Source organism: Gallus gallus, chromosome 3 (assembly GCF_016699485.2).
Source record: "Gallus gallus isolate bGalGal1 chromosome 3, bGalGal1.mat.broiler.GRCg7b, whole genome shotgun sequence".
Lineage (NCBI taxonomy): Eukaryota > Metazoa > Chordata > Aves > Galliformes > Phasianidae > Gallus > Gallus gallus.
This window is the reverse complement of record NC_052534.1, coordinates 34,889,030-34,916,346: the sequence shown is the minus strand read 5'-3', so window position 1 is coordinate 34,916,346 and position 27,317 is coordinate 34,889,030. Positions and strand designations below refer to the sequence as shown.

Genomic DNA, 27,317 nt, shown 5'->3' with positions numbered 1-27,317 from the left:
GATCTAAGCAGCCTCAATCGCTCCTCCTGCCAGCAAGCTTTCAAGAGCTGGAGATTGCAAAGATACAAGGCTCCTACCAGCTTTGGGGGAATGGAGGACTCAGTACAGATCATAAGAACAAGTTCATCATCTCAAAGGCAGAAGCACGGCTGTAGGACTGACTGGCACCGGCTCCTTGTGGCCTGCTGGCCACCCTGTGCCCATGTGGCTCCTCTGTTCTTAGCCTTTTTGGGTATCTGCCATTCAGGTTATGTTCTCCACAGAACAGTGATGGTTCCCAACCAAGTGGACAAGGAAGAGCATATGTTCACATTAAAGCCCAGCACAGTTTAGGATACAGTACACATCCCTACAAAAGTAGACACTGCTATTTTTCCTCTCCATCTTATCGTAATAGGATTGCTTTGTTTTGAATCACAAGCAAAGTGCTTTCACAGTGTTGCCAGAAATTCAGAAATGTTTTTTTTCCCCTTCAATCCTGGAAGTACTTGCCATGTGCTTACAACTGGAGGGAGGAAGACACAAGCAGAAGAAACAGTAATGTTCCCTCTACCTGGTCCACAAAAGACATAGGTTGTGGGCAATCCTCAGTCTGGGCACACAGACATTTTTTTAATAGAATGAGTGCACAGTATTGCAAGTAGAAACACACAAGCCTCAAACTGAAGGTGGTTCCACCATGCTACTGAAAGCATTCATAAAAGTCAAGCTCTATAGTTAGGAACAGATGCTGTAGATCATACCTGTCGGTACTGATCTACAGGCTTCCACAGACAAAAAAGCAGTTGAAATTAAACAAATAACTGAATCACTACAAGAAAACAATTCTCTTTTAATATTCTAACTGTAAATACTAAGAAAAAGTATAAATGACTTAGTGCCAAAGACCAAATTTATTCCCTCCTTCTCCAAGGTCAAAGTGGTTTTCATTCAGATGTTTTCCCAAGCTTAGAGAAAATGTATTTTCTTTTCAAACTCTTGCACAAGTCTTGATAGCTGAAAAGATTAAAAATTCCAAAGTATGTGCTATGTTCAGTATTGTTCATGAGATTGGAGCAGTCTGTGCCCAAAATTTTACTGTCTGAAAGAGAAGTTATTTTTAGCAGCTCAATTACACTTACATAGTTAAGGATCTAATTATAGCAAGTCTACTGGAAAGCAGTATAGGATATAAATGTATAGCAAGGCATCTCTTCCTCATTAGCTGCTCATGCATCCATACTTCCACTGCAGCAAATCTCAAATAACCCAGCAGAAGTTACGAGGGGAAGCTGACACAGTTCATATTTAGTTTCCCCCGCCATAAGTTGTTTCTGTGCCCACAGCTTCACTCTGCTGATTTATTCTCAACCTTAGTGAGGAAGATCCAACCAAAAGGAAATTAACAATTGTAACTCTCATCACACTAATAATATACTGAAGACGCTGCGGTTCCACATCAGCCCAAACCAGGCTCGCTGCTGTCAGGATCCCAGCCCTCCCACCCCACCCCAGCCCCGCCTGCTCCCTCTGCCTTGGCTGCGAGATGGCTGTGGCCGCACAGCTGAGCTTCTGCAACGTGTTCAGCTGGTGACAAACCAACTCCTCCTCACTCCTCTGCTCCCACAGGCAGATGAAGTGCTCCCAGAAGCTAGTGCACAAGCCTAGCACCACAGCAAAAGGAATGGGGGTGTGCAGCCAGGGCTGGGAGAAAAAGGCAAGACCAGGACAGTCAGCTCTGCTTAGACTGCTATGAGAACTTGGACTGGTTACATCAAACCTATCTGCAACTCACTTGACTTCTTCCATATATATAAAAAAATATGTTTACTTTAAATAATAGCCAGAAGAAATATTAATATAATAATATCCACAGACAGTTTTAAAATCTTTGATGGGTAATTAAGAAAACTACATACTTTAAAAATATTTAGTCCATCTTTTTATTCTCTTTGCACTTGTGCTAGTGGTTGCTTAAAACATCACAATCCAGTCATGAAATCTTTACCGTCTCTCATCTCACAGTAACCTAACAGTCTTTCTTCTAAAGCTCCCTTAGATTAGGCTGCAAAGTGCAAATAAATACCTCGAGAAGAAAGAAATGAAGAACTCCCATGGGAAATAGCTATACAAATAAAGCAACCCATAGATGCTCTGAAGCACTGCCACCCTCAAAGCTCTCTAGACAAAAATAGCTCTGCCTAAAGCTCGTCTTGGTTTTGGAATGAAATTGCACCAATAGAAAGACCCACACCACATGGCAACTCAAGGAGACAATTCTACTAAATCAAGCCTTCCCCTAAACTACTGCTTAAAGTTAATTTATGAATTGCACTAAAATAACAGATCATTTAGTTATTTTTAATCGATCGAAGGCTTCAATTTGCCTCAACTGGGCAAGGAATGACTCAGGACATCCTGGTTCACTGTTATGTCTCAATACCCTTTTTTAAAACTGCCATCTTTTTAAAGACTTCTCCATATGCTATATGCTGCCCAGAAAATAAATAAAAGTAGGAATGAATTCACCTTTTCAGAGATTTAAATAAACAACCCAATAATATTAACTGGAGCAATTGGAAACCTATTGTTTAGGATGCACTAAACAGGACAAATAGAAGTGAAGATCATGAAAGCAATGTCTGAAGCTGTAGCAGAAAAACCAATCTTGATTCTAAACAATATAGAGCTCAAAGAATGACAAAGAAAAACCTGAAAACTTGAAGACATTTCTTTGGTGAGTGGATACTAAAATGTAATTCAGTCATGCAGAACTGAAGCTATTAAGTAATTCAGCCCTCAGTTCCCCAGCAAACATCAAACTCCTCAAAGCAAGTAACCAGGCAACATTTAGATACACTTGCAATGAGAAGCCTGCAAGAGAACAATGCAAACCAGGTCCTGGACTGTCAGTCATAGGGAAGGACATCTACCGTTGCCATTTGCAGGTTTAGCAATGCCACACCAACAGCGTGTTTAATTTTGAGTGTTGAAGTTGCTAATGCAGTGTGGTAAAGAAAATTCCATCAGGCCACAAAAAAAGGTAAAAGCAAAGGTGTTTGCATAAGAAAAGGTATTAAAAAGAAAACAGCACATGCAATATGCAAGATAATTATATGTGGCAATTTAGAAGATGCAAATACTGAAGAAGCAAATATTCTCTTTTAGAAAAAAAGGTGACACTACTCACAAATGCCCAGCAATACATTTTCAACAGTGAGCAAAATAATATAATGCAACAGCTTTATACTGGGCCTTGCACTTCTGTATGTGGCAGGACCATCTTTCACACAGAGCTGCTGCAGTTTCTGACATTTCATCAACTTCACCAAGACTGTGGGCAAACAACTCTCCCTTGGCTAAGGAAGTTAAAAAAAACCCAAATATTGAATGTGGGAATATGCCACCAGATTTGTGATCCAAGTGGTTAAAAGTCAGCACACTGCTTTTAACGAGCAGGTGTGAACTCTGACTGATTTTGAGCCAACTTCTTCTACTGAAGTTACTAACGACTGAAGTTGGTGCAGACTGGGTCAGAAGGAAGGATCAGAGAGGGTGGTATTATCTATATCAAGAAAATACTCAAGTGATTCCATAATTCTTATATTAAATAGTTCTGGAGGGGTTTTTTTGTTTTGTTTTTTTCAAGATTCTGTGGATCCAAAAGCTAAACAAACAAAAAGATCTGGGTTCTCAACATTTTCTGCTTGCAATTCAAAACAGATTTGTAGTAGTCAGCTTTACAGCCAACTTAAAAGCTAAAATTTGAGCTGTGCTTTGACAATCATCCAAAAAAGCAACTTTTATAGGAAGTGTTTGACACTTGTATTATATTATTCCTTTTTGAAACAAGCACGATTATATATATATCATATATAGAGGAGATGGGTGAGCATAATCTTAATTAACCTCAAAAAAATGCATTTGCCTATCTTTAATAATGAAAAGAGGTAAGAAAACGAGATTTCAGTTGCTACATTAAGCTAGTATAAAGATGCACGTTTATGCAAAATAAAGGTCTGAAAAACAAAAAGGGACAATTTTAATGTGTTGCCTGAAAAGACAGTGCTGAAGAAATGCAGATCAAGTGGAAAGAATAACAGCTAATAGAAACCACACCTGACTCAAGTTTTCTACTTCCCAAGTAGAAAACACACGGAGACTAGCATTGTTTTAGAAGAAGATACCATACATGCCTACACCTTCCTTGTCTCTCCCTAGGCACTGGGTTACAGCTCTTCTTGGATGCTTCATTAGATTGACTGCTATCGTGACCCAACATGGCCATTCTTATAGTCTTAGGAAAACTACAAAATTAAAAAAATGAATTTAAACTAAACAACAATACTATTCATTATATCTTTCACTAAGTGAACTAAAATATAAAAATTAAGTATAATAATTCCTGACATCAAGATTCCTGCACCGATAGCGACCTAAGGCTAATTATCAGTTATGTCATTGGTGGTTGATGAGGGTGAGAAGTGAGAGTAATGAAAGCAAGAAAAATGTATGTTCGTGAGAAAACAGAAGAGATATGACATCTTGGATTTTTCTTCCAAATCTAGAAATGAAATGAAACAAGATGATAAATAAAAGAGAACTGAAAAGGCCTACTGAGAATGCCTACTTAGATGGCCAAGTATTTGCAGTCGAAAAGGAAGATCATTAAGAAAATTATTTAAGCATGTCATTTTGATGGACGAGTCCTAAGTACATCTGATTTAATGCATTCACTGTACTGCTTCTTCCAGACCACAATGGTTAGCTAATGGATTGACTGCAAGTTCAGTTCTTTCTTCATGCCGAACCACAGCTGAAGACCAGCAAAATACCCTGCGCACAAAGCAGAATCTCGGAAATGCCAGGGAGTGGTGTCACTTCTCTTTCTATTTCTCTGAAAGGATCAATAATTGCTGTACTTTCTAAAACAAACAAAAGGAACAGAACCAGAACCTCAGGAACGATGTACGAAGTAATACCAAATCTGGAAAGTTCATCACATAGGCCTTAGCAGATTCTTCTTATATCAACCATCTTAGTTTCACAGGGAAGTTTGGAATATAAGATTTTGGTTCACAAGGTTGGAAAGAAGCAGACAAAGGAACCTGTTACAAGAACACCAATTTTTGCAATAAGTACGGCAGAACAAACTGAAGAAGCTAGACTGTAAGTGGGCTGCAGCTGTTGGCTGTGAGTCAGCTTGTGAGGCCCGCCAGTGGGTGGGGATGGAGCTCTGAAAAGCACCTAGCTTTTAGAACAGGGAAGCCTGTTTTTCAACAGCCATTTCTACAGGGATAAAAAGAGAAGAAACAAAGTTGACATATCAGATGCACATAGCAAAAAGATACCCTATTTTATTGAGTATTCTATTCATGAAATAGAATATGAAATAGAATATTTCATTTCACTCTATGAAATGAAAGATGTTTCTGTTTTGAATTAGAGCAAATTCTTCACACATAACATTTTAATACTATTTTAAAGGAAAAAAAAAAAAAAGAAAACCACACACTTCTTCACACACTTTCTTATGCAAAGGCCACATCACTTAGCAGAACCACTTCTCATCCCCGCTCTCTGCACACCTATATTCAGAAAAACATTATTTTCCGCTCAGTTACACGTTCTGAACATTGCAGATGTGAACCTTTACAGATAAAGAACAGCAAAGACTAATGATAAAACTAAAACCAATCTCCTGATGGTTTTCTTGGATATCTACATTTCCCTTTCTGTCTGCAGTATATTGCAGCAACTGGGAGACTGTCAGAGAGCACAGCCAAGCAGTCCAAATGGATCTCTGCTACCAGAAAAGGGAATATTACCTTCTTCCAGACGTGACACTGCTGTCCCCACTCTGTGTACTTGCTCCGGCACTCATCTGACCACACCATAAAATTATTCAATCTGCTAACCCAAGGGGAAAAAAAAAAGTCAAACAGAACAAAAAGAAAAGAAGCCTGCTGGATTAGTTGTGTTAATCAACTTTTCACACACTCAGACAAGTATCAGAGCCACAGCGTAAGGGGACCGGGTGAGTGCGACTGCTCCATTCACAGCCACTGTGAGATAGGCAAGTGCCAGTCTGCCTCATCTTTAAGACTCAACCATCTAAAGAGCCTGAACAAAGCACTTCAGCATCACGGGCAATCCACTGAAACATCTTTGACGGTTTTATTTGAAGTTTCTAGGACAAACTGCTTTTGACATAACGTAAAAAAAATACATTAATTTAAAATATATGGGTTGTTTTGTGGGTGTTTTTGTTTTTTTTTTTTGAAGATCAAACAAAATTTGAAATAAAAGTGTCTTAAGGCCTCTAACTATAAATCCATCTCTAAAATAAAAACAGCCTCCCAGCTTAAAGAGGAAAGAGTGGAAGAAACTAAATTATCAAAGTGAACCAAACATTTGTAATTTTAATATTTTGTTGTGTCTATACGACAGACATACACAGAACTGATTAATTAGTTTGTGCTTTCCTCCCAGCCTCATTTGCATACATTATACCTTACAATTCAAGCCATGTGATCATGCTCTATTTTTCCCAGGACAACCGCCTCATTCAGCACACTGTGTAGACTCTGACCCAGAGCAGCACGAGCACTGCACACAGAAGGAAGCTGCTATCTGCACATCACTCCATCAAAGACGATCAAGGAACATGACAATGCAAGATCCAACAACAAACACAGGACCAGAAGGAGCGCAGGTGCTCTGTAAAAGCATTATAAACTTGGCAGGCAGCGAGAGACACCTCCCAGGCTCACTTGGCACAGCCATAGGACGCCGTAGAACAGACACGCACCTAACTTCAGCAGACAGAAGCTCCATCCCTCAGAGACAAAGGACTTTCTTCCCTCATTTGCAGTTTCCTGGTCCCAGCCATTTACCACAACAAGCAGTGTGTTCTACAGAAAGCAGCTCACAGATGTTAGAAGCAGACAGGAGAATCTGTGCCACTGTGCTATCCAAAGAGACTGAACGCCTGGCTCTCCTGTCCAACATTTTCTACTGGGAAAGCAGAATTTCAGATTCTGTTGGCCTTCTGGTTTAAGTAAAACTAGTCTGTTTTATTCCAGTGTCATTCTGCCTGCAGAGCCAAGGAAGGTTGTGCTGACACTGCAATAGTTCTCCTGAGGGACTCAAGGAGACGTTGTGGTATCCATTCACATTAAGCACTTTCTGCCTGTGTTTGCAAGAACTAGAAATGGAACTTCACAATCAGTTTCTGCAGCTACTCATGTTTTAGGATGGGTTCCTGTCACTCAGGGAAGCTCCCAGCTTCCACCCGCAAGCAAAAATCAACGTTTGCAGTTCACTTTCATAACTTGGTTCTTTTCCAACTTGTATGTTACCAAGAGAACTGCTAAAATCCTTTTTGCCACGTCTCTCACAGTCCGGAAGCACAAGATAGCGAGAAACTATTCGGATTTGCAAACCCCAGCCTGACCAGATAAGGGAGGCAGGGAGCACCTGCGAAACATCTGGAACAGACGTCGAAGAAATCCCTGCGCTGCCATGAGAAAGGAAGCTTGGCAACAACTTGTATACCACAGTATTTCTCTTAAAAGGAGAGCGAGAAAATATTTGTATCCGATCCCTTACAAATAATTTGCAGGTAGTTGAGAAATGAGAGGGGGAAAAAAAACGCAATAATACCTCATGGCTTTGCTTTTGATAGATTTCTGGGCATCTTCAGCCATACTCTTCTCCCCACCCAGTCAGGTGGCTTTATGAGCCCTTTTAGACAAAAATTTTGTTGAATAAAATGGGAAGTCGAGCAGCTCCCATGGTGACAGCTCAGTTCCCTGCAGGATGGGCTCCTCAGCATCTGGACAGCAATTCCCAGAGGAAATTAATCACAGGAAATCACGGCATATGTGTGCACGCCTCAGCTCCGTTCGCACAAGGCGCCCCGTCCCACACAGACCAGCGCCGGGCCGGGAGCACCGCCAGAGCCTCGAGCGGCATTCGGAAGGCCGTGCCCACCACGGTGCCAGCAGCACGCTTTCGTCTTGCAAACCGCTTAAATATTTAAATTCGCAGCGAAGAACACCTTCAAACCGCCGAGCAGGGGATGCTAGCTGTGTTCCCTAGGCTGTCACAAGGGGGCTGCTCTTTTTGTCTCCCGTTCGGCAGCATCGCACCCACAGCCCGTTCCTCGCGTGACGCCGTAACGGGCAGCACGGCGCTGCGGGGCGCTTTGTCAGCCGCGCCCCCCCGCCCCGCCCGGTGCCTCGCGGGCCCCCGTGAGGGCCCTAACCGCCCGCGCAGAGACGGAGCGAGGGGGCGGCTGTGCCGCGCTTCACCGCGGGGAGAAGCGAGGAGGAACGGGAGCGCGGCGCGGAGTAGAGGACGCTCCTCGTCTGGCGGGCGCGCACAATGGGGAGAGGGCGCGGGCGGCTGTTCTCCATCAGCCGCCCCGTCTCGCCGGGCGACGCCGTCCGTCGGATGACCGCGGTAGCGCGGACACCGCCGCCGGGGGCACGTTCGGACCCCGAGGGAGGCGCAGCAGCGGTTCGGGGGGTGTGCCGGCGGCGCGGGCCAGAGGGGCGGCACCGCAGCCCGCCCGCCGCTGCCCCACGCCTCCCGCCGCGCCGCCGAGGGCGGATGGAGGCGGGGGCGCGGGCCGGCCTCAGGGCCCCGGGGGGAGCGCGGCCACGACCGGACCCGCGCTGCGGGGCGCAGCCCGCCCGACACCCGCTGACACAATGGGCGGCGCGACCCCAGCCCCGCTTCTCCTCCGAGCCCCACTCACCCCTCCGAGGAGGCTCTCCGCGCCGCGGGGCCGACCCGCTTCTGGTGGTAGTGGCGCCGGGCGCTCGCTGAGCCGGCGGCCCCGCAGGGCGGGGCGGGGCGCTCCGTTCCGTGTTCCTCCGGCAACCGCGGCAACGTTATTCCCTGCACATAGCGGCTAACGGGCAGAGCGGGCACGACGCTGCGCAGGCGCCGCCCGAGCTCACACAATGCGCGGGGGGGGGGTGGAGGGCGGACGGCGCCGCGCAGGCGCAGGGGGCCGAGCCGTGGGCCCGGAGCTGCGCCTGCGCCGACTTCAGACAATAGCGCGGTGAGCGCTCTCCTCGAGCCACAGCGCGAGGCGGTGGGAGGCGAACGTAGGTCCGCCCCCTCAGCCGTACTAGGACCTGCGCTGTGCTCAGCCACTGCGGGCGCGGGGACGTAGGCGGAAGGCGTGCGCAGTACGCAGGCGCGAAGGCGGCTGCGAGCCACAACAAAGGGGAAAAGAGAAGCGGTGCGTATCCTCCAACCGTTGCCGGTTGAGCGCGCCGTAGGGACTACATCTCCCAGCGTGCTCCGCGCGAAGCGCCGTTTGCCGGGAACTGTGGTTGCCGCCGCGGTCTGCCCGCGCGCCGTGTAGTTGGGGGCGTGGTACTGCTCGGGTGTCGAGCGTTCGGCTCCGGCTGGTGGTTGGCGTTGTAGCAACGGGCGGGAGCCCGCGGGCGTAGCGGTTCCTCCGGGAGCCGGGCAGGCGGCGCGGGCCGAAGTGCCGCGGGGCGGCGCCGGGAAGTTCGCCGCGCGCCCTTCCCGGCGGTCGGCGGCGTCCCGATGCGGGCGCCTCGCGGGCAGCCCGCCCTGGAGGAGTCCCTGCAGCGGTACCAGAGGCGGCTCCGAGGTGAGCGCGGCCCGCGGAGCTGTGGGCGGGTGAGGAGGGCTGCTCCTGCCCGGGCCGGCCCTGAACGGGCGCCCGCCGGCTGTCGGACGCGCTGCGGCCGTGCGTCGCTCCGTTGCTAACGGCCCGAGGGTGGCTTTCCTGAGCTTTGGGTTTTTCATCAGGTGCTCGTGGGAGTCGGAACTTGTAGTGAAATTAGAACGAACCCAAAAGTACCGCGTCTGGTAAACTGTGGCCCTGTGTGATCACACGTTGTTTTTAACAAGTTGCAGCTCTCTTGGTGGTGGTTTCTGAGGTGCTCTGTTATCAACTTCACAGAATCATTAAGGTTGGAAAAGAGCTGTCGCATCGTCTAGTCAGCTGTCAGCCCATCCCCATCAGCCCACTAACCGCGTCCCTCAGTGCCACATCCACGTGATTCCTGAACACCTCCAAGGACGGGGGCTCCACCACCGCCCTGGGCAGCCTGTGCCAATGCATTACTGCTCTTTCTGAGAATAAACTTTTCCTAATGTCCAACACGAATCTCCCCTGGTGCAACTTGAGGCCATTCCCTCTAGTCCTATTACTAGTTACATAGGAGAAGAAGCCAACCCCCTCCTCACCACTACCACCCTTCAGGCAGTTGCTGAGAGCAATAAGGTCACCCTTGAGCCTCCTCTTGTCCACACTAAACAACCCCAGCTCCCTCAGCTGCTTCCCGTAAGACTTGTACTCCAGACCCCTTACAGCTTCGTTGCCCTCCTCTGGACGTGCTCCAAGGCCTCAGTGTCTTTATTTTAATGAGGGACCCAGCACTGAACACCACACTCAAGGTGTGGCTTCCCCAGAGCTGAGTACAGAGAGATGATCGCTCCTACTAGCAACATTATTTCTGATACAAGCCATAGGTCTTAGCCTCCTGAGCATACTGCTGGCTCACATTCAGCCAACTGTTGACTAATGTTTCCAGGTCCTTTTCCTCCATGCAGCTTTCCAGCCACTCTGCCCCAAGCCTGTTCTTTAATTATGTTCTTTAATTCTGTTCTTTAATTGTGCCGTGCCTGACTTCCCTTTTCATTTTAGGCATTGAAGCTCAGTTAATAAAGGGCCTCTTGAATCACTGCAAATGGGTGGCATGTGGGCAGTGGAGAAGGCAGATTTCTTGTGTTCATTCTCATCTAAGGAGGTGTGTTAATGTGTTTACTTCCAGTGTACTCGTCTTGCTCTGCTCAACCTGCATCCTGCTGGGGCATGTGGGAATATGTCTACAGTTATTACACTGAGCTGCCTGACATGCCTTCAAAATGGGCTGTTCTCATCTTTTTTAGGCTGTGACAGCCGGAAAAGCCAAAAATGTTTGGAGTTCAAGCCTACTATACTTTCTTTCCCTATGTTCTTGAAGCCCTAACATGCTTAATATTTCTTCTGCATGTGTGGTTTAGTAAATTTGGTTCTTTTCTTGATTCAGACTAGGCTTTTCATGAAAATATGCTTTTGTGCCATTTTGCAACACAGCTCTTTTTTTTTTTTTTTTTAATTTTGTCTTAGTCTTTTTGTGCATTTAAACAGTTCCACGGGAATTTCACTTTTTGTCAACTAGAAAATCTGTTGGGGTTGCTTGGGAACTGTTGTATATCTATAGATACATCTTCATAGTCATGACGAGCTTATAAGCTTTTAGTATGTCGAGTTTGAAGCATGCCTTTGTACCAAGCTATCTGGAGGCTGTAGGTAATGGCTTTAAATTTCATCTAACTTTAAAGGGCTTTTCTCAAGAATCTTGGATCTTGGACTGTAACTGTTCACTAGAGCTCATACTATAAAATGACTGGATGCATGTATTCTGCTCATGCAATTTATTTTAATTCTCCCTTTCTCTGACTGGATTGCTTTACATTGGGTCCACTGTGGTTTTTAAATCACTTCAGAACACAGCCTTCTATTGGCTGTTTCGCTTCCCACTCTTTTGCTCACATCAGTTCCACTAGCTTTGTGATTCACTGCGGAATGAGTGGATTTATTGCTCCATGAGCTGATGAACCTAATTCTTTTCCTGTTTTAATTACGTGGTTGGAGATTTTTGTACAAGCTCACATTGTTTGTGTTATTGGGATTCTGGAATTTCAGGTAGCATTTAGCACTATTTGATGTTTTTGATACGCGGCATTCCTGAAGTGCAGTCCTTGACCTTATGTGGATCCTGGCTGATGCATCGCAACAGTTCCTCTTGGATGCAGGCTGATACATGGCAGGAGGTTAATACTATCCAATCCGGAGATCGAAAGAATCACTTTATGGCCTTATTCAGTGTGACGAAAAGGTGTATAAGTTCTCAAAGATTACCGGTTACTCTTCAGTGCAGTGTCCTTTGTTGTAAAGAGAGTTGCCTCAGAAGACTGGTTTGTAGGGAAGTCCAAGTGTTCAGCAAGCCAACTACAATAGCCAGAGGGCAGAAAGCCAGACTGAGTGTGTGACTGAGAAATAAGTTGTCCTAGAGCCCAGTAGAGGGATTTCTGATGGAAGTAGTAAAGACCTTGTAGCAGGGATTTTCCCAGTGAGTCTAAGACTTTGTGTAACTACAGTCTTTGCCATTGCGTGTAATGCGGAGTTAGGAGGGTGGTATTTGTACAGTAGGTTTTTTAGGTTACTATGTAAACTTTCACACAATTGAAACTATTTCAAATGAACTTCGAAGTACTCAGGAGGTAATAGAATTTCTATTCAGAAGTTATCCCTGAGGGAAGAGAGGTATTTTCTACTGTTGAGTAAGAGCTGTGCTATAGTAGTCAAATTAATTACCAAAAACTGGTGGTCGTGGTGTGAATGTCCTGTGAGCCTTCTGCTCCGTCAGTGCCATGAGTGCTACTGTTTGAATGGGAAGAAGGAGAATCAGTTCTAACTAGCATGCCTCAATGCTATAAAATAATCTGGTGAGTACAAATCGTTGTTTTTGAAGGAGAGTTTTTTTTATCAGCCTGTGAAAATCATAGAATCACTCAGGTTGGAAAAGACCTGAAAGATCATTGAGTCCAACCACAACCTAACCACACTACCCTCACTAACAACCCTCTACTAAATCATGTCCCTGAGCACCACATCCAAGTGGTTTTTAAACACATCCAGGGATGGTGACTCAACCGCCTCCCTGGGAAGCCGATTCCAGTGCTTAACAACCCTTTCTGTAAAGAAGTGTTTCCTGATATTCAACCTAAACTTACCCTGGCACAACTTGGGACCATTTCCCCTCATTCTGTCACCAGTGAGAAGAGACCAGCCCTGCTCTCGCTGTAAGCACCTTTCAGATATTGGAAGATATTACTACTACTATTATAATATTACTACTAGATTGATATAATTAATTAGAATATTACTATTATAATATTACTAGTTACATTTCAGTCTTATTTAAAACAAACAAGCTAGACAGTTGTCCTTAGATAGTTGAAACAACATTTTTTGCAGAGCTGTAGTTACTTTCTTTCTGTTCTTTAACACTTCTACCAGCTGGAGTTTTTTCCATGTCTTGCAGCCAATTTTGTTGTTCTGGATGGTTGGTTCCTTTGCTAAGCTCTCCATTAGATCTTAGAGTATTTTCTGTGGCACTTCCGAGTTCATGAATGAGGTAACTTTGGTGCTTTCATTTGAAGAATTGCTCTTTATAGACAGTCTTGGGCAGTGTCTGAAAAAATGTCTTTTGTTTAGGCGGTACAAACAGGGTTCAATGCTTTCTCTGTTTTTTTCAGCTTTCCCTTCAGTGACATATTGTTCTCACAATTTTTTTTTAATTTGTTTTTTTTTTTCCCCAAAGCTGAGTACTACTTATATGGAAGTACAGCAAGCTTTTCTGTGTTGAATTTCATTTCAGTGTTCTCACTCTGGCTTTTATCTTTTTTTTTTTCTTTTAACAAGTTGAATGCATCAGTAATATCTCCAATTTAAAAAAAGAACAAAATACATTCTACAGTAGTAGTGACATGCTGCTAAAAATCTGGTACTAATTGTAATTATATAAAGATGCTTCTCTGAAAAAAGGATACCTGTCGTATATCTGCAGGGTTTAATACTTAAGATGAAACCTGAGATGTCAAAGAAAAAAAGACTCATTGGGTTTTGTTGCTGGCTTGTATTTTTTCATGATGGTAGGATCATGGAATATCCAGAGCTGGGAGGGACCTCAGGAATCATTGAGCCCAACTAACTAGTGGATGGTTGGACTGGGTGATCCTGTGGTGAAGAGTGAGAACAGGCCCCAGAAGTTATAGAGAGAAGGGCCTCACAGCGATAAAAGGGAAAGTAGCTTCACAAAGTAGAAATAAGGGGCAAATAGAGATAGTTTATGTAGAGAGTGTTAGAAAACAAGGGATTCCAAGCACTTTCACAGACACGAGGTCTGGAATAACAAGGAGGATGAAGGCCATAAAGATAAGGACTGGAGAGCAGCTTGAAAACATTTGGCAGGGAGGTGATTAGATGTCTACAGGGCAAGTTGAAACCGGTTTGGGAGATGTCCCCCTTCAGGGTCAGAAGTTTGCAGCGAGGAAGACTACGAGCCTTCACGAGGAAGACTATGAGCCTTCATCATCACGATGCATGCGCAAGGGGGGAGGGACTGCATGCTAATGGGCTCTCGGAAATGTAATGAATATGTATCCGAATTCCTGTCAACTATTGATTATGTGTTAGTTCAACCTATATCTATAGCACGATTTCTCCTGACAGTGTGCAAGTTAGGTGGAGCGATTCCCCTTGCACCAGGGTGTACGCGCGTCACCAATAAACACATGCCTACTCTATATTCTCACTGGCTATAGGGTCTGATTTCCGCACGTCAGTGGGTCTTTTCCAACCTTGGTGATTCTCTGATTCTATGAACTCCAGCTTCCACACAGCCCCATTTGCAATCCAAACCCTGTGTCTGAGAGTGCTGTCCAAACACTCCTTGACCTCCAGCAGGTTTGGTGCCATGACCACGAAATACTGAAAACCAGAAGCATTATCAGTAAATAAAATGTATTTTTTTTACATTTTCTTTTGAGTCCAGGTAAGTGATCTTTAGAAATTCTGAAATTGAGTTTGTATATGTATTTTGACATATCATATATTTCATTCTAGTAAACAAGTGAAATATTTTTTTGAAGCAGATTTTCAAGCGTATATTTTAATGGATAGTACAAAGTCACATCAGCTCCTCTCTAGTGTAGGAAATACTATAATTACTTCTATATGTCTGTAGGCAACTTAAAAAAAAAAAAAAGGATCTTAATGGGTACTGGAGGGGGAAAAAGTGTAGGGGCAAAAAATAGAGATCAAGACTTTCTTTCCCCTTTATTGATGGTATCTGCATATTAGGTTTGATAGCTTTCAGAAATCCTAGTTCGTGTTATCATTTTGATTTGTTTCCAATTAAAGTTGAACATTTCACACAATCAGTATTCTTTTGCGTGTGGAATCTGTTTGTGGAGATCTTCGAATGCCACCTGGGTGTGGTGTCTGTGCTGGAGGTTGTACCAGATGGTCCCCAGAGGTGCCTTCCAACCTCAGCCTGCTGTGATTCACCCATATCCTTAGCTCTACCTATGGGAGGTAACACATCAAGGACATTTTATCACACTACAGAAATATATTCTCAGATATTGTTTGTAAAGTCTTGTTAAAATGCAGAAAAGAATACGGCAATTGAATTTTAGATATACAAACAGTTTTGGTCAATGCGTTTTTACTGAGAGCTGCTTTTGTAAAATGCACTGTTATAGGAATAGCTAACTGAAAAAAATAGACTGAATGTGGTAGCACTTAGAAACTTAGGGCTTCTAAATTCACTTTAAAAATTATTGTGATGTCTTTAAGTAAAGATGCCTTGATATCCAATAGTTTGCATCCACAGAGGTTCTTTCTGCTTCTTCCATGTTTAGAAAGAACATTTTTACATTGATAAAAGCAACAAATATGTACATTCCCACCAGTTAATGTTTACTCTTTTATCCTTATGCCCCAGATGATGTACTTAGGCAAAATGTACATTTTTTTTTCTTTTATATGTCCAGTTCAACTCTTACTCAAATGAATGTTAACTGTTTGGTAGTGGAAGCTCCTAATTCCCAGTTTCCCAGTAGTGAGCTTTTTGCTTATAGCAGCAGCCTTTTTAATTATGAAACCAGCAAGCATTTAAGCAACTTTGTCAAATATTAATGAAGCATTCAAAAATATGGGGATATTCTTCCAGTGACAGGAAACGGTAAGCCAAGCAAAGTAGACCTCAGTGTGTCACAGATAATGTTTTTATTATGTTTCACTACTACTCCTGCCCACTTTATTTTCTGGGAGAAAACATATACATGGACCTGTACTTTGCTTTGTGTTTATTCTTTTTTTTCCCCCACTTGCTACAGAAGCAAAAAATTAGACTTCAGGGTTCTCTGACAGAGGCCTACATTGAGCAGGAAAATGAGGTGAATTTTCTAGTTACCAAATGGCTCTCCATGTAATACTTCAGCTGACATTGAATATCTCTTGGCAACAACTCATTGCAACATAGTTTACCTCAAGCCATTGCATCAATGAGATACTGTTACCATTTGTCAGTTAACTCTCCCAGTCTCCTAACATCCTGTAATCCTTAAGAATGAATAACTTAATTGTGCCCATTAGCTAATAGGAAAATGTGTGACCTAGATTCTCTTGCCTGAGCCATCACCTTGTGAAATTATTTGGGTTTTTTATAATAAATAATGACTGTCTAAAATGTGCTTTTGCTTCTTCTCTTACACTAACTTGGTTAAAGCATGGAGTACCTGAAAATCAGAAGAGGTAAGACTAGTCATAAGATGAATAGGCTTTAAAAATGAGTGCTGTGGGAAGATTAATATGTGAGAGGCAGCTCATGTTTCTATGAAAAACTAGCATCACTAAAACGTGAGAGAGAGCTGGCACGCTGGGTTGAAAACCGTGTTCCTAAATAGAATGTTTTTGGTGTCTTACTCATGTTTTATGAACTATAGGTGAGTTATGGTAAGGCAGAGAAAAGGACTGAAAAGGATTGTGAAAACCATTATAGTCGGGAAAAAAAGTATTTCCCAACTTTAGTCAAGATGATGTATTTGAACTTGAAAAAAGATAAAGTGAAGCTATGTGTACATACTTAGCTTTTGTTCCAACTTGAATTGCTGTCACTTTACTGTTTGGAGAAAGGAGCTATTAATGTTTTTAACAATCAGTATTTATTGTGCTCTGAGACATGTCTCTTGAATTCTACCAGCAGATGATTAACAGTGGTTTTTTTTTTAGTAAGTTTAAATATATTTTCAGGTAGTTTTTAAGTGTCATACAAATTTAGATTACATGCACAGAAGGAGGGATGAAAGCTATGTACGCTGAAAAGCTTGCCATTTTCTTGGTTATAGCAGTTGCTCTAATATAAGTTGTTACCTTATCAGCCATGTCTCACAGTAGTGAAGGTCCTGTTGTGTGCACATCTATACCTAAATGTTTCATATACTTTAGTCCTATGGTAGAATTACCCTTTAAAGAACGCAGGATTTAAGGTTCATAAAGTATTCTGGTTTATCTGGAAAGAGGTATTTTTTTTGTTTGGTTTTGAATGAGTGTTATTTATTTTTTAGACTCATTCAGAGGTCGTCTGTCTTTATTTAATCTCTGTTTTATGTTGACCACATTTGCTGAATTTTTGTTTCAGTTATTTTTCAGTTGTACAAGGCATTGCTTTGTTGTGTAATGTATCACCATGAGAAATCACTAATGCTATCCTTACTGTCTGATCCTGCACATTATATGAAATATGGAATGAGTGTTATGTTGGAAAAACATTAGGGCTATATATGCCAGAAAATATTTTAGTCAAGCATATGACTAGTAGTTGAAGCTTTGTACTGGTGATTTTTAATCCTAGCTACTTGTGTTGCTATAAAGTCATATTGTGTTAACAAGGTAGCGTTCTGTTCATAACTTGATATTTAGAAATGTAGTAAATGTGCTTCCTCAAGTGGTGACCTATCGTAGTTCTGGTTGTTTGCTTTATGTAATTGCTTTCAGTGGCTGGCTTAAGATGTAGGAGTCAAGTCAAACAGTTGCTGAATGCATTTATTTCTCACAATTTTCTTGCAACTTAAAATACTTCCTTTTATGTTGTCTGCTGTGGCTAATGATATGATTGTTTGCAGAGCGTGCTAATGAAAGTATCCATCAGCTGAAATATGCCTTGGAGGACAGACATTTTGCAGAGAGTAAGGATGAAGTTGGATTTGACCAGTCCTCTGTGGACAAGGGCAGTGATGATGTGGACAGGGACAGTGACGACAGTGGGAGTCCACCCTGGGAGGAACTACAGCACAGTCATGCAGGTAAGATTACTCTGAAGGCAAATAGCTTAAAAATGTTAGAAATAGTATTAAATTTGTCTGTTCATACTATCTGAATTTTTGCTTATAACCAATGTGGTTTTTTTTTTTTCCTAATCTCTTCCTAGTTAATCAACTTAAAATTTTGTTGCAACATCAGGAAAAGATGGAAAGTGAAGCCTCTCCATCAAGGAGGAAGATGCAATTCCAAGTATGTTTCTTCTTGTCTCTTTGTGTTATTTGAATGAACGGTGTGCATGCTGTCATATGTTTTCTGCAGTCCTGGGAGAATTAGAGCTCCTGAGCCATTCTCACATTCTGAAATTTTGATTCTCAGTGATGTGATCATAAACATACCAAGTTCAGACCACGGCAGAAGAAAAATCCCAGATACTTGATTTAGGCATTTCCTTCTAGTTGACAACGATGTGTGTTGGTGACAGTCCAAATTACTTTGTTTTCTCATCATCTTAACTCCACTACAAGTTCATCCTTCTTGTTTTGGAAACGGCTGGGATTGACTGCATGGTCAATCCATGTAGCACCGAGGATGGTAGCTCTGTACTGAAGTGCAGTGGTCTCTGCCGAAATTAGTTTACTAAATGGAAAGGACACCCTTGTGCACATTTCTCAAACTTATCCATCTTGCAGCAGAACTGCTCCAAAATACATGCATAGTTAGTAGTATCTCGATGTTCTGTCTGTTTAACGTTTGACCTCTGTTCCTCCACCCTATAACATGCTACTTTGGACTGTGATCGGAATGTTTATTAAAAATTTCCAAATTAAGTGGTAACAATCACATACTGAAAAAAAAAATTATCTAGAAAGTGTTTATCCTGTCACAGAGCAGATATGAGCTCTAAATAAAGAACTATCAGTGCCACAGTGCTCTGAGCTGACAATCCCTCAGTTCGTTTTCTGTCAGAAAAAGATATTACTTACTCCTTCCCTTTTAGTGAAACCTGTTCTTTATACTCTTGTGTACGTTACGCCGGTATTTCTCAGGTTAAACCTTAGAACTGTTTTGCACAGAAATGTAATTTGGATGGAAAAGAAAATTTTCGCATTACAAAACAGTACTGTTGTGTGAAGCAGTTGGAGTTCTTAGCTGCAAAGGGTCTTAAAGTTTAGGAAAAGAGTGGGGGATGAGTGGGAGCTGGGAGAACAGAAAATGAGTACCAAGTATTCTTGGAGCTCCAACAATTCATGTTTTAAAACGGTCTATACTAGTTTATATAAATAGCCTGTAAAGTATGGTGAATTCCAAGTAAGGGAAGCAGGAGATTAACATGCACTCAGCCAAGGAGGGATACATTACAAATTTAGTGTCTATTCTGCAAGTGTTTTTTCTGGATGGTTCTGCAAAACCCTGCATTTATCTCCTCAACTGTAGTTCCAGGTGAAACAAGGGTCACTCCTTTACTATGATCAAAATTTATATTGGTATAATCTGAAAGAAAGCCTGTTGCTAGAAATTTCTATTGCTTTTGCAGGTTTGATTATTCATTCTCATTTAAATGTCGTGGTAGAGTTCTGGTTACAAAACCTGAAGTTTTTATCTTAAATGTTGGACTTAATACATTGCTGCGGAAAATAAAACATCTTCTGTCAATTACTCTTCTTGTCAGATGCACATTTTAGTACCCAGTAGTAGCTTGAATTTTTTTTTAAAGATATATATGTATTTTTTTTACTGTGAATATTTAATAAGTATTTTTTTAAAAACAAAGATGTAGGTTTCTGAATCTTTTATGAGGTCCAGGAGACTTAGGTGTCCAACTGCTTAGTTAGTTCCTGAAAATTACATCTGGGACTGTTAAGACTAGTTAATTACATCAGAATGAATTACAATATGCAAAATAGTCGTCTAAAGTCAACTCTAAATTAGTTCTGTTCTCAGATGGCCAAGGACTCTTTGTTGCTAGTAGGATAAAAGAGAGGTTATTGTTTTTGTGAAACCATTTCAACTGTGATCTTAAGGGTATTTTAATAATAGATTTATTTACATTCTTGTTTAATTTGTACACTATTCTTAGGTGTAAATGCAGTGTAGTTATAGAATCTTAAAATATCAGGTTCTTTGATAAATGTCTGTTAGACGTTTTCTTGTGTTTCTGTGTGGCTATTAAAATTGCAGACATACTCATATTTCTGCAGCAATTATTAATGAACATTTGGAGGTGTATCCTTTGATGCATACCAATTAAAATTCAAGATATTTCAATATTCATTTCACAGAAGAAAATACCCTCTAACGTTTGTCTAAAATGAATAATAAATAGCGTGTGAATTTCATTTGAGCATTGGTTGGTGGTTATGTTGTATAGATGTGCTTATTCAAGCAGTGATATGTTTTGGCAGAAGTGGCATATTTACTTTTTGAACTGAAGATTAAAAGTTCTTGCTGTTTCTCCCTTTCTCATGACCTGGTACTTGGTGGGGTGTGCACTTCTTTTATTAAGCATAAGCTGTATTCTGTGTGCAAGTGACTTCTTATTGCAGTAATTGGTAAACCAGAAAATAACACATACTGTTCTTTACTTCCCTCAGAAAACCCCAGAAGCTGCAACAGAAGACTTACCAGACCCTTCTGATCTTATTCCTAGAATTAATGATCAGTCTCAGTACATTGACCATTTAGAAGCAGAAGTGAAGTTTTGCAAGGTATTACATAATATATTTCAGCTACTGAAACCCTGATCCCCCCAGTTATGAAGAGTTGCTTTTAAAAAAGCTTGTGCTTAGTCTTGAGATAAATTGCTTTAATGACCAAATAGGAGTAAACCACAGTTGAATAAACACTGAGCTTTATCGTGTATCTTTGTGTTTATGTAGTATTTAAGGACCTTCAAATATGTTTTTATTTCATCTTACAATTGCAAATAAGTGTATTTTTTTAAGACGTGATTTTGTAGTTTAAATTTCCATATAACAGCAACTCTTTTTTTTGAGTGTTCTTATTTTGTTTGAAAAAGGTGAAATAGTTGAAAATATTTATCTAGACTTTGTTGTCAAGAGGTTGATGATTGTTTCGAGGAACCTTTCACAGACAGTTTCTCTGTCTCGCAGGAGGAATTGTCTGAGATGAAGGATCAGGTTCGAGCAGTTATACTTGAAAATGAGGACCTCCATCAGAAACTGAATTTTTTGACTGCAGAATATACGTTGGGAGAACAAGCTCTTCTACATACCTCAGTAAGTTTTTATTTCTCTGTTGTTGTTTTAACCAAGGTTCAGTGAACTAACTGCTATTAAGGAAGGCCTATATAAATGATTATCTGCAAACTGAATTTTAGTCAAAACAAAATGACAGTTTGAAAACGTGAGTTTCTGGAGATATCATCGTAGGTTGCTAGCCTAATGAACTTACTTATTGATTCTTATATTTTACTGTAATTAAAATTACAACATTCAATATTTACATAATTAACATTTGTTTAAAAATACAGCATACATAATTATAATTGAAGCATTAACATTTTTATTTTAGGCCAATAATCAGAACTCCAGGTGTAATGACTTGAAACTGCATCAGCCTTCTATATCATCAGCAGCACAAAACGGAGATCCAGCTTTGGTTTCAAAAACTGTTGGAGAAGTAGAAAAATGGCATGTAGAACTGGTTGGTATTAGGATTTTTTTATTTTTTTTTACCTTTGGAAAAGCATTCAGGACTGTGTTATTGCTGCAATTTTGTAGTAGAGTTATGGAAGGAGTTTTGCTTGACTGAACCTTAATCTGAGATCAAATTTTGTTCTCTTAAACCTCATCTCCTTGTTGTTCCCTAATTAATATAATTCTCCAGTTAGACACAGATGTTAGGCTGTAGCTGCAGGTGTTGATTTCCAAGAGATAAGTCTTCGTTCAAGAATATCCAGTCAGTGATGGCTGCGCTGTACTTTGGAGATTCTTGGCAGTAACACAACCCATAAGCAGATGGAAACTAGCCGCTGTATTTTAGGCAGGCCTCTAGACAAGCTCGTTTGCAATGAGTCTTCCTACTTCTGGAGCAGAGCAGGGTCAGTAAGGTGCAAAAGTGGCTATTATGAAAAAATAGCTACTCTACTTGAAGAATCTTTTATTTCTGCAGGGTTGTGGGAGAGTAAAAGGAAAACTGAGTTAAGATCATTAATTTTTGTAAATCATTGTAGGTGGCTGAAGTATGTGGAGCTGTAGCAATTTATACCGTACAAGGAACTGGCAAGTTGTGTAGAACTAAGAAAATGGGAGGTTTATTCATGTTGTGAACTTTAACAAAAATGTAAAATACTTAAAATTTCTCTGAGTCTAGTGATTTAACAGGTTTATATCTTCAGGAAAAAAGAATAAATGTGGTTAATGTCTACATTCATATGGAAAGACAATATAAAGAATGAACTGAAAGACACAATTATGTGTTGTTTTTCTTCTCCCATCTTTTCTAAAGGAAAAACTGAAACTTCTTTATCAGGACAAAATCAATGTTTTGGAAGGCCAAGTACAATCTCTAAGGTATAGTGAAATGTTTATTTTTTTTCTTAAAATTGTGACTGGAGAAATATTGTCAACTCATAACATGATGCATTCTTCATATGAATTTAAATAACAGTGTGGTTAAATACTAAATATGATGCTTTCAAGTACTTTGCCTGAAAGCTGGTTTTAAAGATTTATTTGTATTTTCTCAATTAATGTATTTGAATGCATTGTTATTTTATGGCAATATATGCATTTTATAAGTTATGTCAAATTGTTGTATTCACAGACATTACTGAGCCTCAAAACTTGATATGAATCTGTTTGTCCTTTTTTCCTTATGGAGACTCCATGTCTGTTCCGATAATTCAAACAAATTAAAAAAAGAAGCTGAAGTTTTAAGTTGTGTGAGCTCTTTCACAATTAACTTTCTTCTTCCAATATCTGGTGTAGGGCAAATGAAGGTGATGACAAAGCCTTTATTTAAGAAATAGGCACACGAGGGAAAGATATCAAAAAGAATCGACTCACCCCTCCCGGTAGCAGCGCGCAGCCCGAGCCGAGCTGAGGAATGTGTCCCTCCCCCGTTCGTACCGCCGCGCCGCCGCACTCACACACTCACAGAGCCCACCCATTGGTTCAGGCTGTGACCCTGGAATTCCACTACACTCCACCCCTTCACAGCATGAACCAATGACTGAGCAGGTAGGGGGTGAGCCCCTGCAACCTGGTGGCCCAAGACACAATGCGCATCGCGACGCATACACAACACCCGCCGCAATATAGGATGTCAAAACAATAAAGGCAATCAGTGGCAGTCCCCTTCACGGTTCTGTTGGGCCAGTACTTGATGTTCTTTCTCGAGGCGTATCTTTTTCAAGGACCAGTAGCGCTTCTGATTCATGCTCTCCAGTCCCCAAAAGTTCAGCAGTGCGTCACAGGGTGTCATGATGTTTCCTCATAAGCGTGTTTGAGTGATGTTGCTCCTGCGGGCCATCCTGTGAACTTAAAACCTCAAGGGGAGTAAAACAGATGTTTAATAGGTACGAGGAGGGGTAGGTCCGCCCTCCACGGTAAGATGCAGGCTGTATTTCGGTCTTGAGTCAACACCTCTGCCTGTATCGGGGCACGTCCTGGCCTTCGATACCACACTCTTTGGCCCGAAATCTGCGACTGAATCACTATATCGGGTACCAAAGGGGGGGTTCTAATTTGCCACATGGACATGATTAATGTCCCCCTTGCAATGAAAACAGGGGTGTCAACTATTACCTCTGTTGGCCATACACCGATTACTGAAGGGTTTACTGATCCCCCAACCTCTAACAATCTCCCCCAAGGTGCAAGGAGACCACACCATTTTGGTCCTGCTTGCACCTTCCAAGGCCATTTTACCTTGTGTCTCCCGGGCTCTAGGTCATCAGGGGCAGGGAGCAGAAGATTATTCATTGTGCCAACTTGTGGCTTGAGTGAGGTGTCCTTGCTTGTAATTTGTATCCTAAGTGGGGAGGCCCAAGTTGTCTGCAGCATTTTTAAAGCACTGGGTCTGCCATCTCTTGGTCTCTCATTCAAGTCTCGCAGGGTTTCATAAAGCCTTTTGGTCCACCCCTGCAAGGACTGTGAATCTGCCTTCAGAGCAGCCTTCAGGATCCCATTGTATCTTTCTATTAGGCCTGCTCCTGTTGGATTGTAGGGCAGGTGAAACCGCCATTCAATGTTATTGTCTTCAGCCCACTTCTGCACAGTTGCACCTGTGAAATGTGTACCTTGATCACTCTCAATAACCTCAGGAGTCCCGTATGATGCCATCAATCTAGTTAGAGCTTTGATGGTATTGGCTTGGTTTGCCTTTGCTACAGGATAGGCTTGCATCAGTCCACTCGCTGTATCGACACAAGTTAGGGCATATCTGGCCCCCTCAGATCGAGGAAGGGGACCTATATAATCGATCTGCCATCGCTGTAATGGGTTGTGTCCTCTAGCGAGATGGGCCGTAGTTTCCGGCAGAGGTCTTGGTCTCATTCGCGAGCAAGCATCACAGTCCTGACATGCCTGGACAATATCTGGTAACTGTATGGGCAACCCCCATGCTTTAGCTGCTGCCCACATGGTTTTCTGTCCTGCATGCCGTAATTTCCGATGCAGCCAGTGAGCTATGTCTTCTGATGGTGTACTTCCCAACCATCGGACTCGAGCCAGTGTGTCAGCTTCATCATTGCCTGGTGACTGCAAGGGTTGATGTCCAGAGACGTGGTATGCTCGTACGGTCCTGTGCCTAACCACGTTCCATATATCAACCCACATATCTTTGCCCCAGATAGGTCGGGCATGGATTGTCCAATCCTGAGTGGCCCACTGTGCTATCCAGAGCGTGAGCCCTCGGTAGACTGCCCAACTATCTGTGCAGATGTTTAGTGCACTGTTGCCAGGCTCTTGAGTTATCACCATCCACACAGCTCGTAGCTCAGCCCACTGGCTACTTTGTCCATCCCCTTCTTCAAACCATATTGTTTCAGTTGAGGGATGGTATGCGACAGCTCGCCACCTACTTGGGTTCCCTCTGCTGGATTCATCTGTATACCAGGCATCTTCTGGGATAGGGTATTTTCCCTCCTGTACAGGACTCTTTTCTGGACAAGTAACCACTATTTCCTCAGGTGTCTCGCTGTGATATGTTACTGGCCCAAGTATCTTTTGAAGTTCTTCCTTCAGTGGAGATGATGACAGGCGGCTTCTTTGGCTAAGATAGGCAACCCAGCGTGCTACTGTTTGTGATTGGGCCACCCCGGTCTTAGGAATGTGAGTTAGGTCTTTTACCCACCCCTGAATTGGTAAAGTTGTTTTGACAATAACCTCTGCGGTCTGAGTTATTGGTTCTACTGCCTGCAATGCAGAATAGGTAGCCAATAACTGCTTTTCAACCATGCTGTATCTCTCTTCTGCTCCATGCCAAATCTGTGACCAGAACCCAATTGGGATTCGAACAGAACCCTGGCGCTGCCACAGCCCCCAGCCAAACCCTTCTTGGGTCACATGCACATCTAGTTCGGCTGGAAGGGTTGGATCAAATATACCTAGCGCCTGGGCCTGTTTAACAGCTATTTTTGCTTGCTGGAAGGCTTCTTGTTCTGTTCTACCCCAATCCCATACTTGGCCTTTTTTTGTTAATCGATATAAGGGTTTTAGCAGTTGTGCTAAGTGGGGAATAAAGGATCGCCAATATCCTAATATACCCAAAAACTCCTGCAACTGCTTCGGTTTCGTAGGAACCGGGAACGCTTGGATCTTATCAATGATCGCACTGGGTAACACCTTAGTCTTACCTGACCAGACAACACCCAGGAATTTAACTGATAGCCCTGGTCCTTGTACTTTTTGTGGGTTTATAGCCCATCCTTTTTCCTGTAAATAAGTAATTAATGATGGTACTGTCTTTTCTAATGCCTCGATTGAGTCAGATGTTAACATCAAATCATCGATGTAGTGGAACATTTTGACAGTAGATGGTTTGTTCCAATTTGCCAAGTCACTTGCCACCAAATTATGACAAAAAGTAGGTGAATGCACGTACCCCTGAGGTAGAACTTGAAAAGTCCACTGCCTGCCCTCCCACGTGAATGCAAACTGGTCTTGGGACTCCTTAGCAATTGGAATGCTGAAAAATGCATTTGCTAGATCCAGAACGCAGTGGTATGTTTCTATTTCTCTACTTAATGTATCCATGAGGGAAGCGATGTTGGGTACAGCTGCATGGATCGGTGGCGTGACTTTATTTAGTTCTCTGTAGTCTACTGTCATTCGCCACGTACCATCTGGTTTCCTGACTGGCCATATGGGGGAGTTGTATGGGCTGTGTGCAGGTCTAATAATCCCTACTCTCTCCAGCTCCTGCACAGTCTTGGTAATTTCTTGTTGCCCACCCGGGAGTCTATACTGCTTTGTATTTGTGATCCGGCGTGGTTGTGGCAAACAAATAGGTTCAATTTCTGCATGACCCCTTATGATTGCCTGCACTGCCCGGATACTAATACATCTTTCCCTTAATCTGAACTCTCCCACAGTGGTTTGGAGAGTCAAACCCGACAGGATATCAATCCCCAATATATACTCTGGAATTGGGGCAATAGACACCTTGTACTCCCGGGGTGGTAGACGCCCAACCCCCAATTTCAACCATGTTTGTGTTACGGGGATCATCTGCCCCCCGAACCCACCTATCATTGCCTTAGAGCCTGAAAATTGGTTTGGGTCACCATATATAATTGATGTTTCTGCCCCAGTATCTACTAATGCCATAACCCGCTGTACATTCTTTCGGGACCAATGAATCGTTAGTTCAACGTAGGGTCTCCGGTCTCCTCTGGAGACCCTAGTCTTGGGGAATTTTGGCTCCGCTGTCAAGCCATCAGCTGTGCAATCCCTAAGTCTTTTTCCTCTGATGGCTCAACTGTGGCTGCCCGGGCAACCTGAGGAGGTTTACGTTTTTTTGATGGGACTATGAAGTCTTCTAGATTCCACGTATTTTGTGGAATCCGTTCTATGAGTCTAACTCCTTCCCTTTTAGGAGAGCGTTGGAATCTCTGACTGTTTGGTAACTGTTTCCATAGTTGTAATAAGACCTGATTAGGCTGTCCATCGATCTTTTGAAATTGAACTCCAGCCCTAATCAAGTCAGTAAACATTTGTTTTCTTGAGACCCTGATGGGTCCAGATTGAATTACATTAGGAGCAGGTCTCCTAGGTCGTGGTGGCGGATGGATGTCCGACTTTTCCACCACCATTCGGACGTTGCGCCTGGCGCGCAGGCGCTCTGTCTCCCCCAGATCTGCCACCAATTGGGCGGCCTGTTGTATAATGGCCTCTGAGGCCACTAGGGGATTTAGTATGGATACCAAAATTCCATACTGATG

The 27,317-nt window shown here is 42.6% G+C and overlaps 2 protein-coding genes across 24 annotated transcripts in view; one reads left to right on the top strand and one right to left on the bottom strand.

The window, feature by feature from the left end:
- CEP170 (centrosomal protein 170) overlaps nucleotides 1–8,919 on the bottom strand; it is an 88,936-nt gene extending 80,017 nt beyond the window's left edge. For 11 of the 12 annotated variants that reach the window (XM_015283969.4, XM_040697395.2, XM_040697398.2 and 8 more), the window contains exons 1-2: nucleotides 8,744–8,919; nucleotides 5,808–5,889 (exon numbers count right to left, since the gene is read on the bottom strand). The gene's annotated coding sequence lies outside the window, so the exon portion shown is untranslated. Of the gene's footprint in view, nucleotides 1–5,807; nucleotides 5,890–7,644 lie in introns of all 12 variants that reach the window. The other variant, XM_015283968.4, reaches the window with a different exon arrangement.
- A 91-nt stretch (nucleotides 8,920–9,010) lies between these two features.
- Nucleotides 9,011–27,317, top strand: part of SDCCAG8 (serologically defined colon cancer antigen 8) — a 108,557-nt gene continuing 90,250 nt past the window's right edge. For 10 of the 12 annotated variants that reach the window (XR_005858115.2, XM_046939376.1, XM_040697408.2 and 7 more), the window contains exons 1-7: nucleotides 9,528–9,616; nucleotides 17,773–17,952; nucleotides 18,078–18,160; nucleotides 20,503–20,616; nucleotides 21,022–21,147; nucleotides 21,443–21,574; nucleotides 22,379–22,443. Coding sequence is in view for 11 of the 12 variants with exons in the window: in XM_046939376.1 (XP_046795332.1) it covers nucleotides 9,550–9,616; nucleotides 17,773–17,952; nucleotides 18,078–18,160; nucleotides 20,503–20,616; nucleotides 21,022–21,147; nucleotides 21,443–21,574; nucleotides 22,379–22,443 (767 nt within the window). In the remaining variant the exon portion in view is untranslated. Of the gene's footprint in view, nucleotides 9,236–9,527; nucleotides 9,617–10,678; nucleotides 10,782–17,772; nucleotides 17,953–18,077; nucleotides 18,161–20,502; nucleotides 20,617–21,021; nucleotides 21,148–21,442; nucleotides 21,575–22,378; nucleotides 22,444–27,317 lie in introns of those variants that run through there. The other 2 variants (XM_046939378.1, XM_046939377.1) reach the window with 2 other exon arrangements.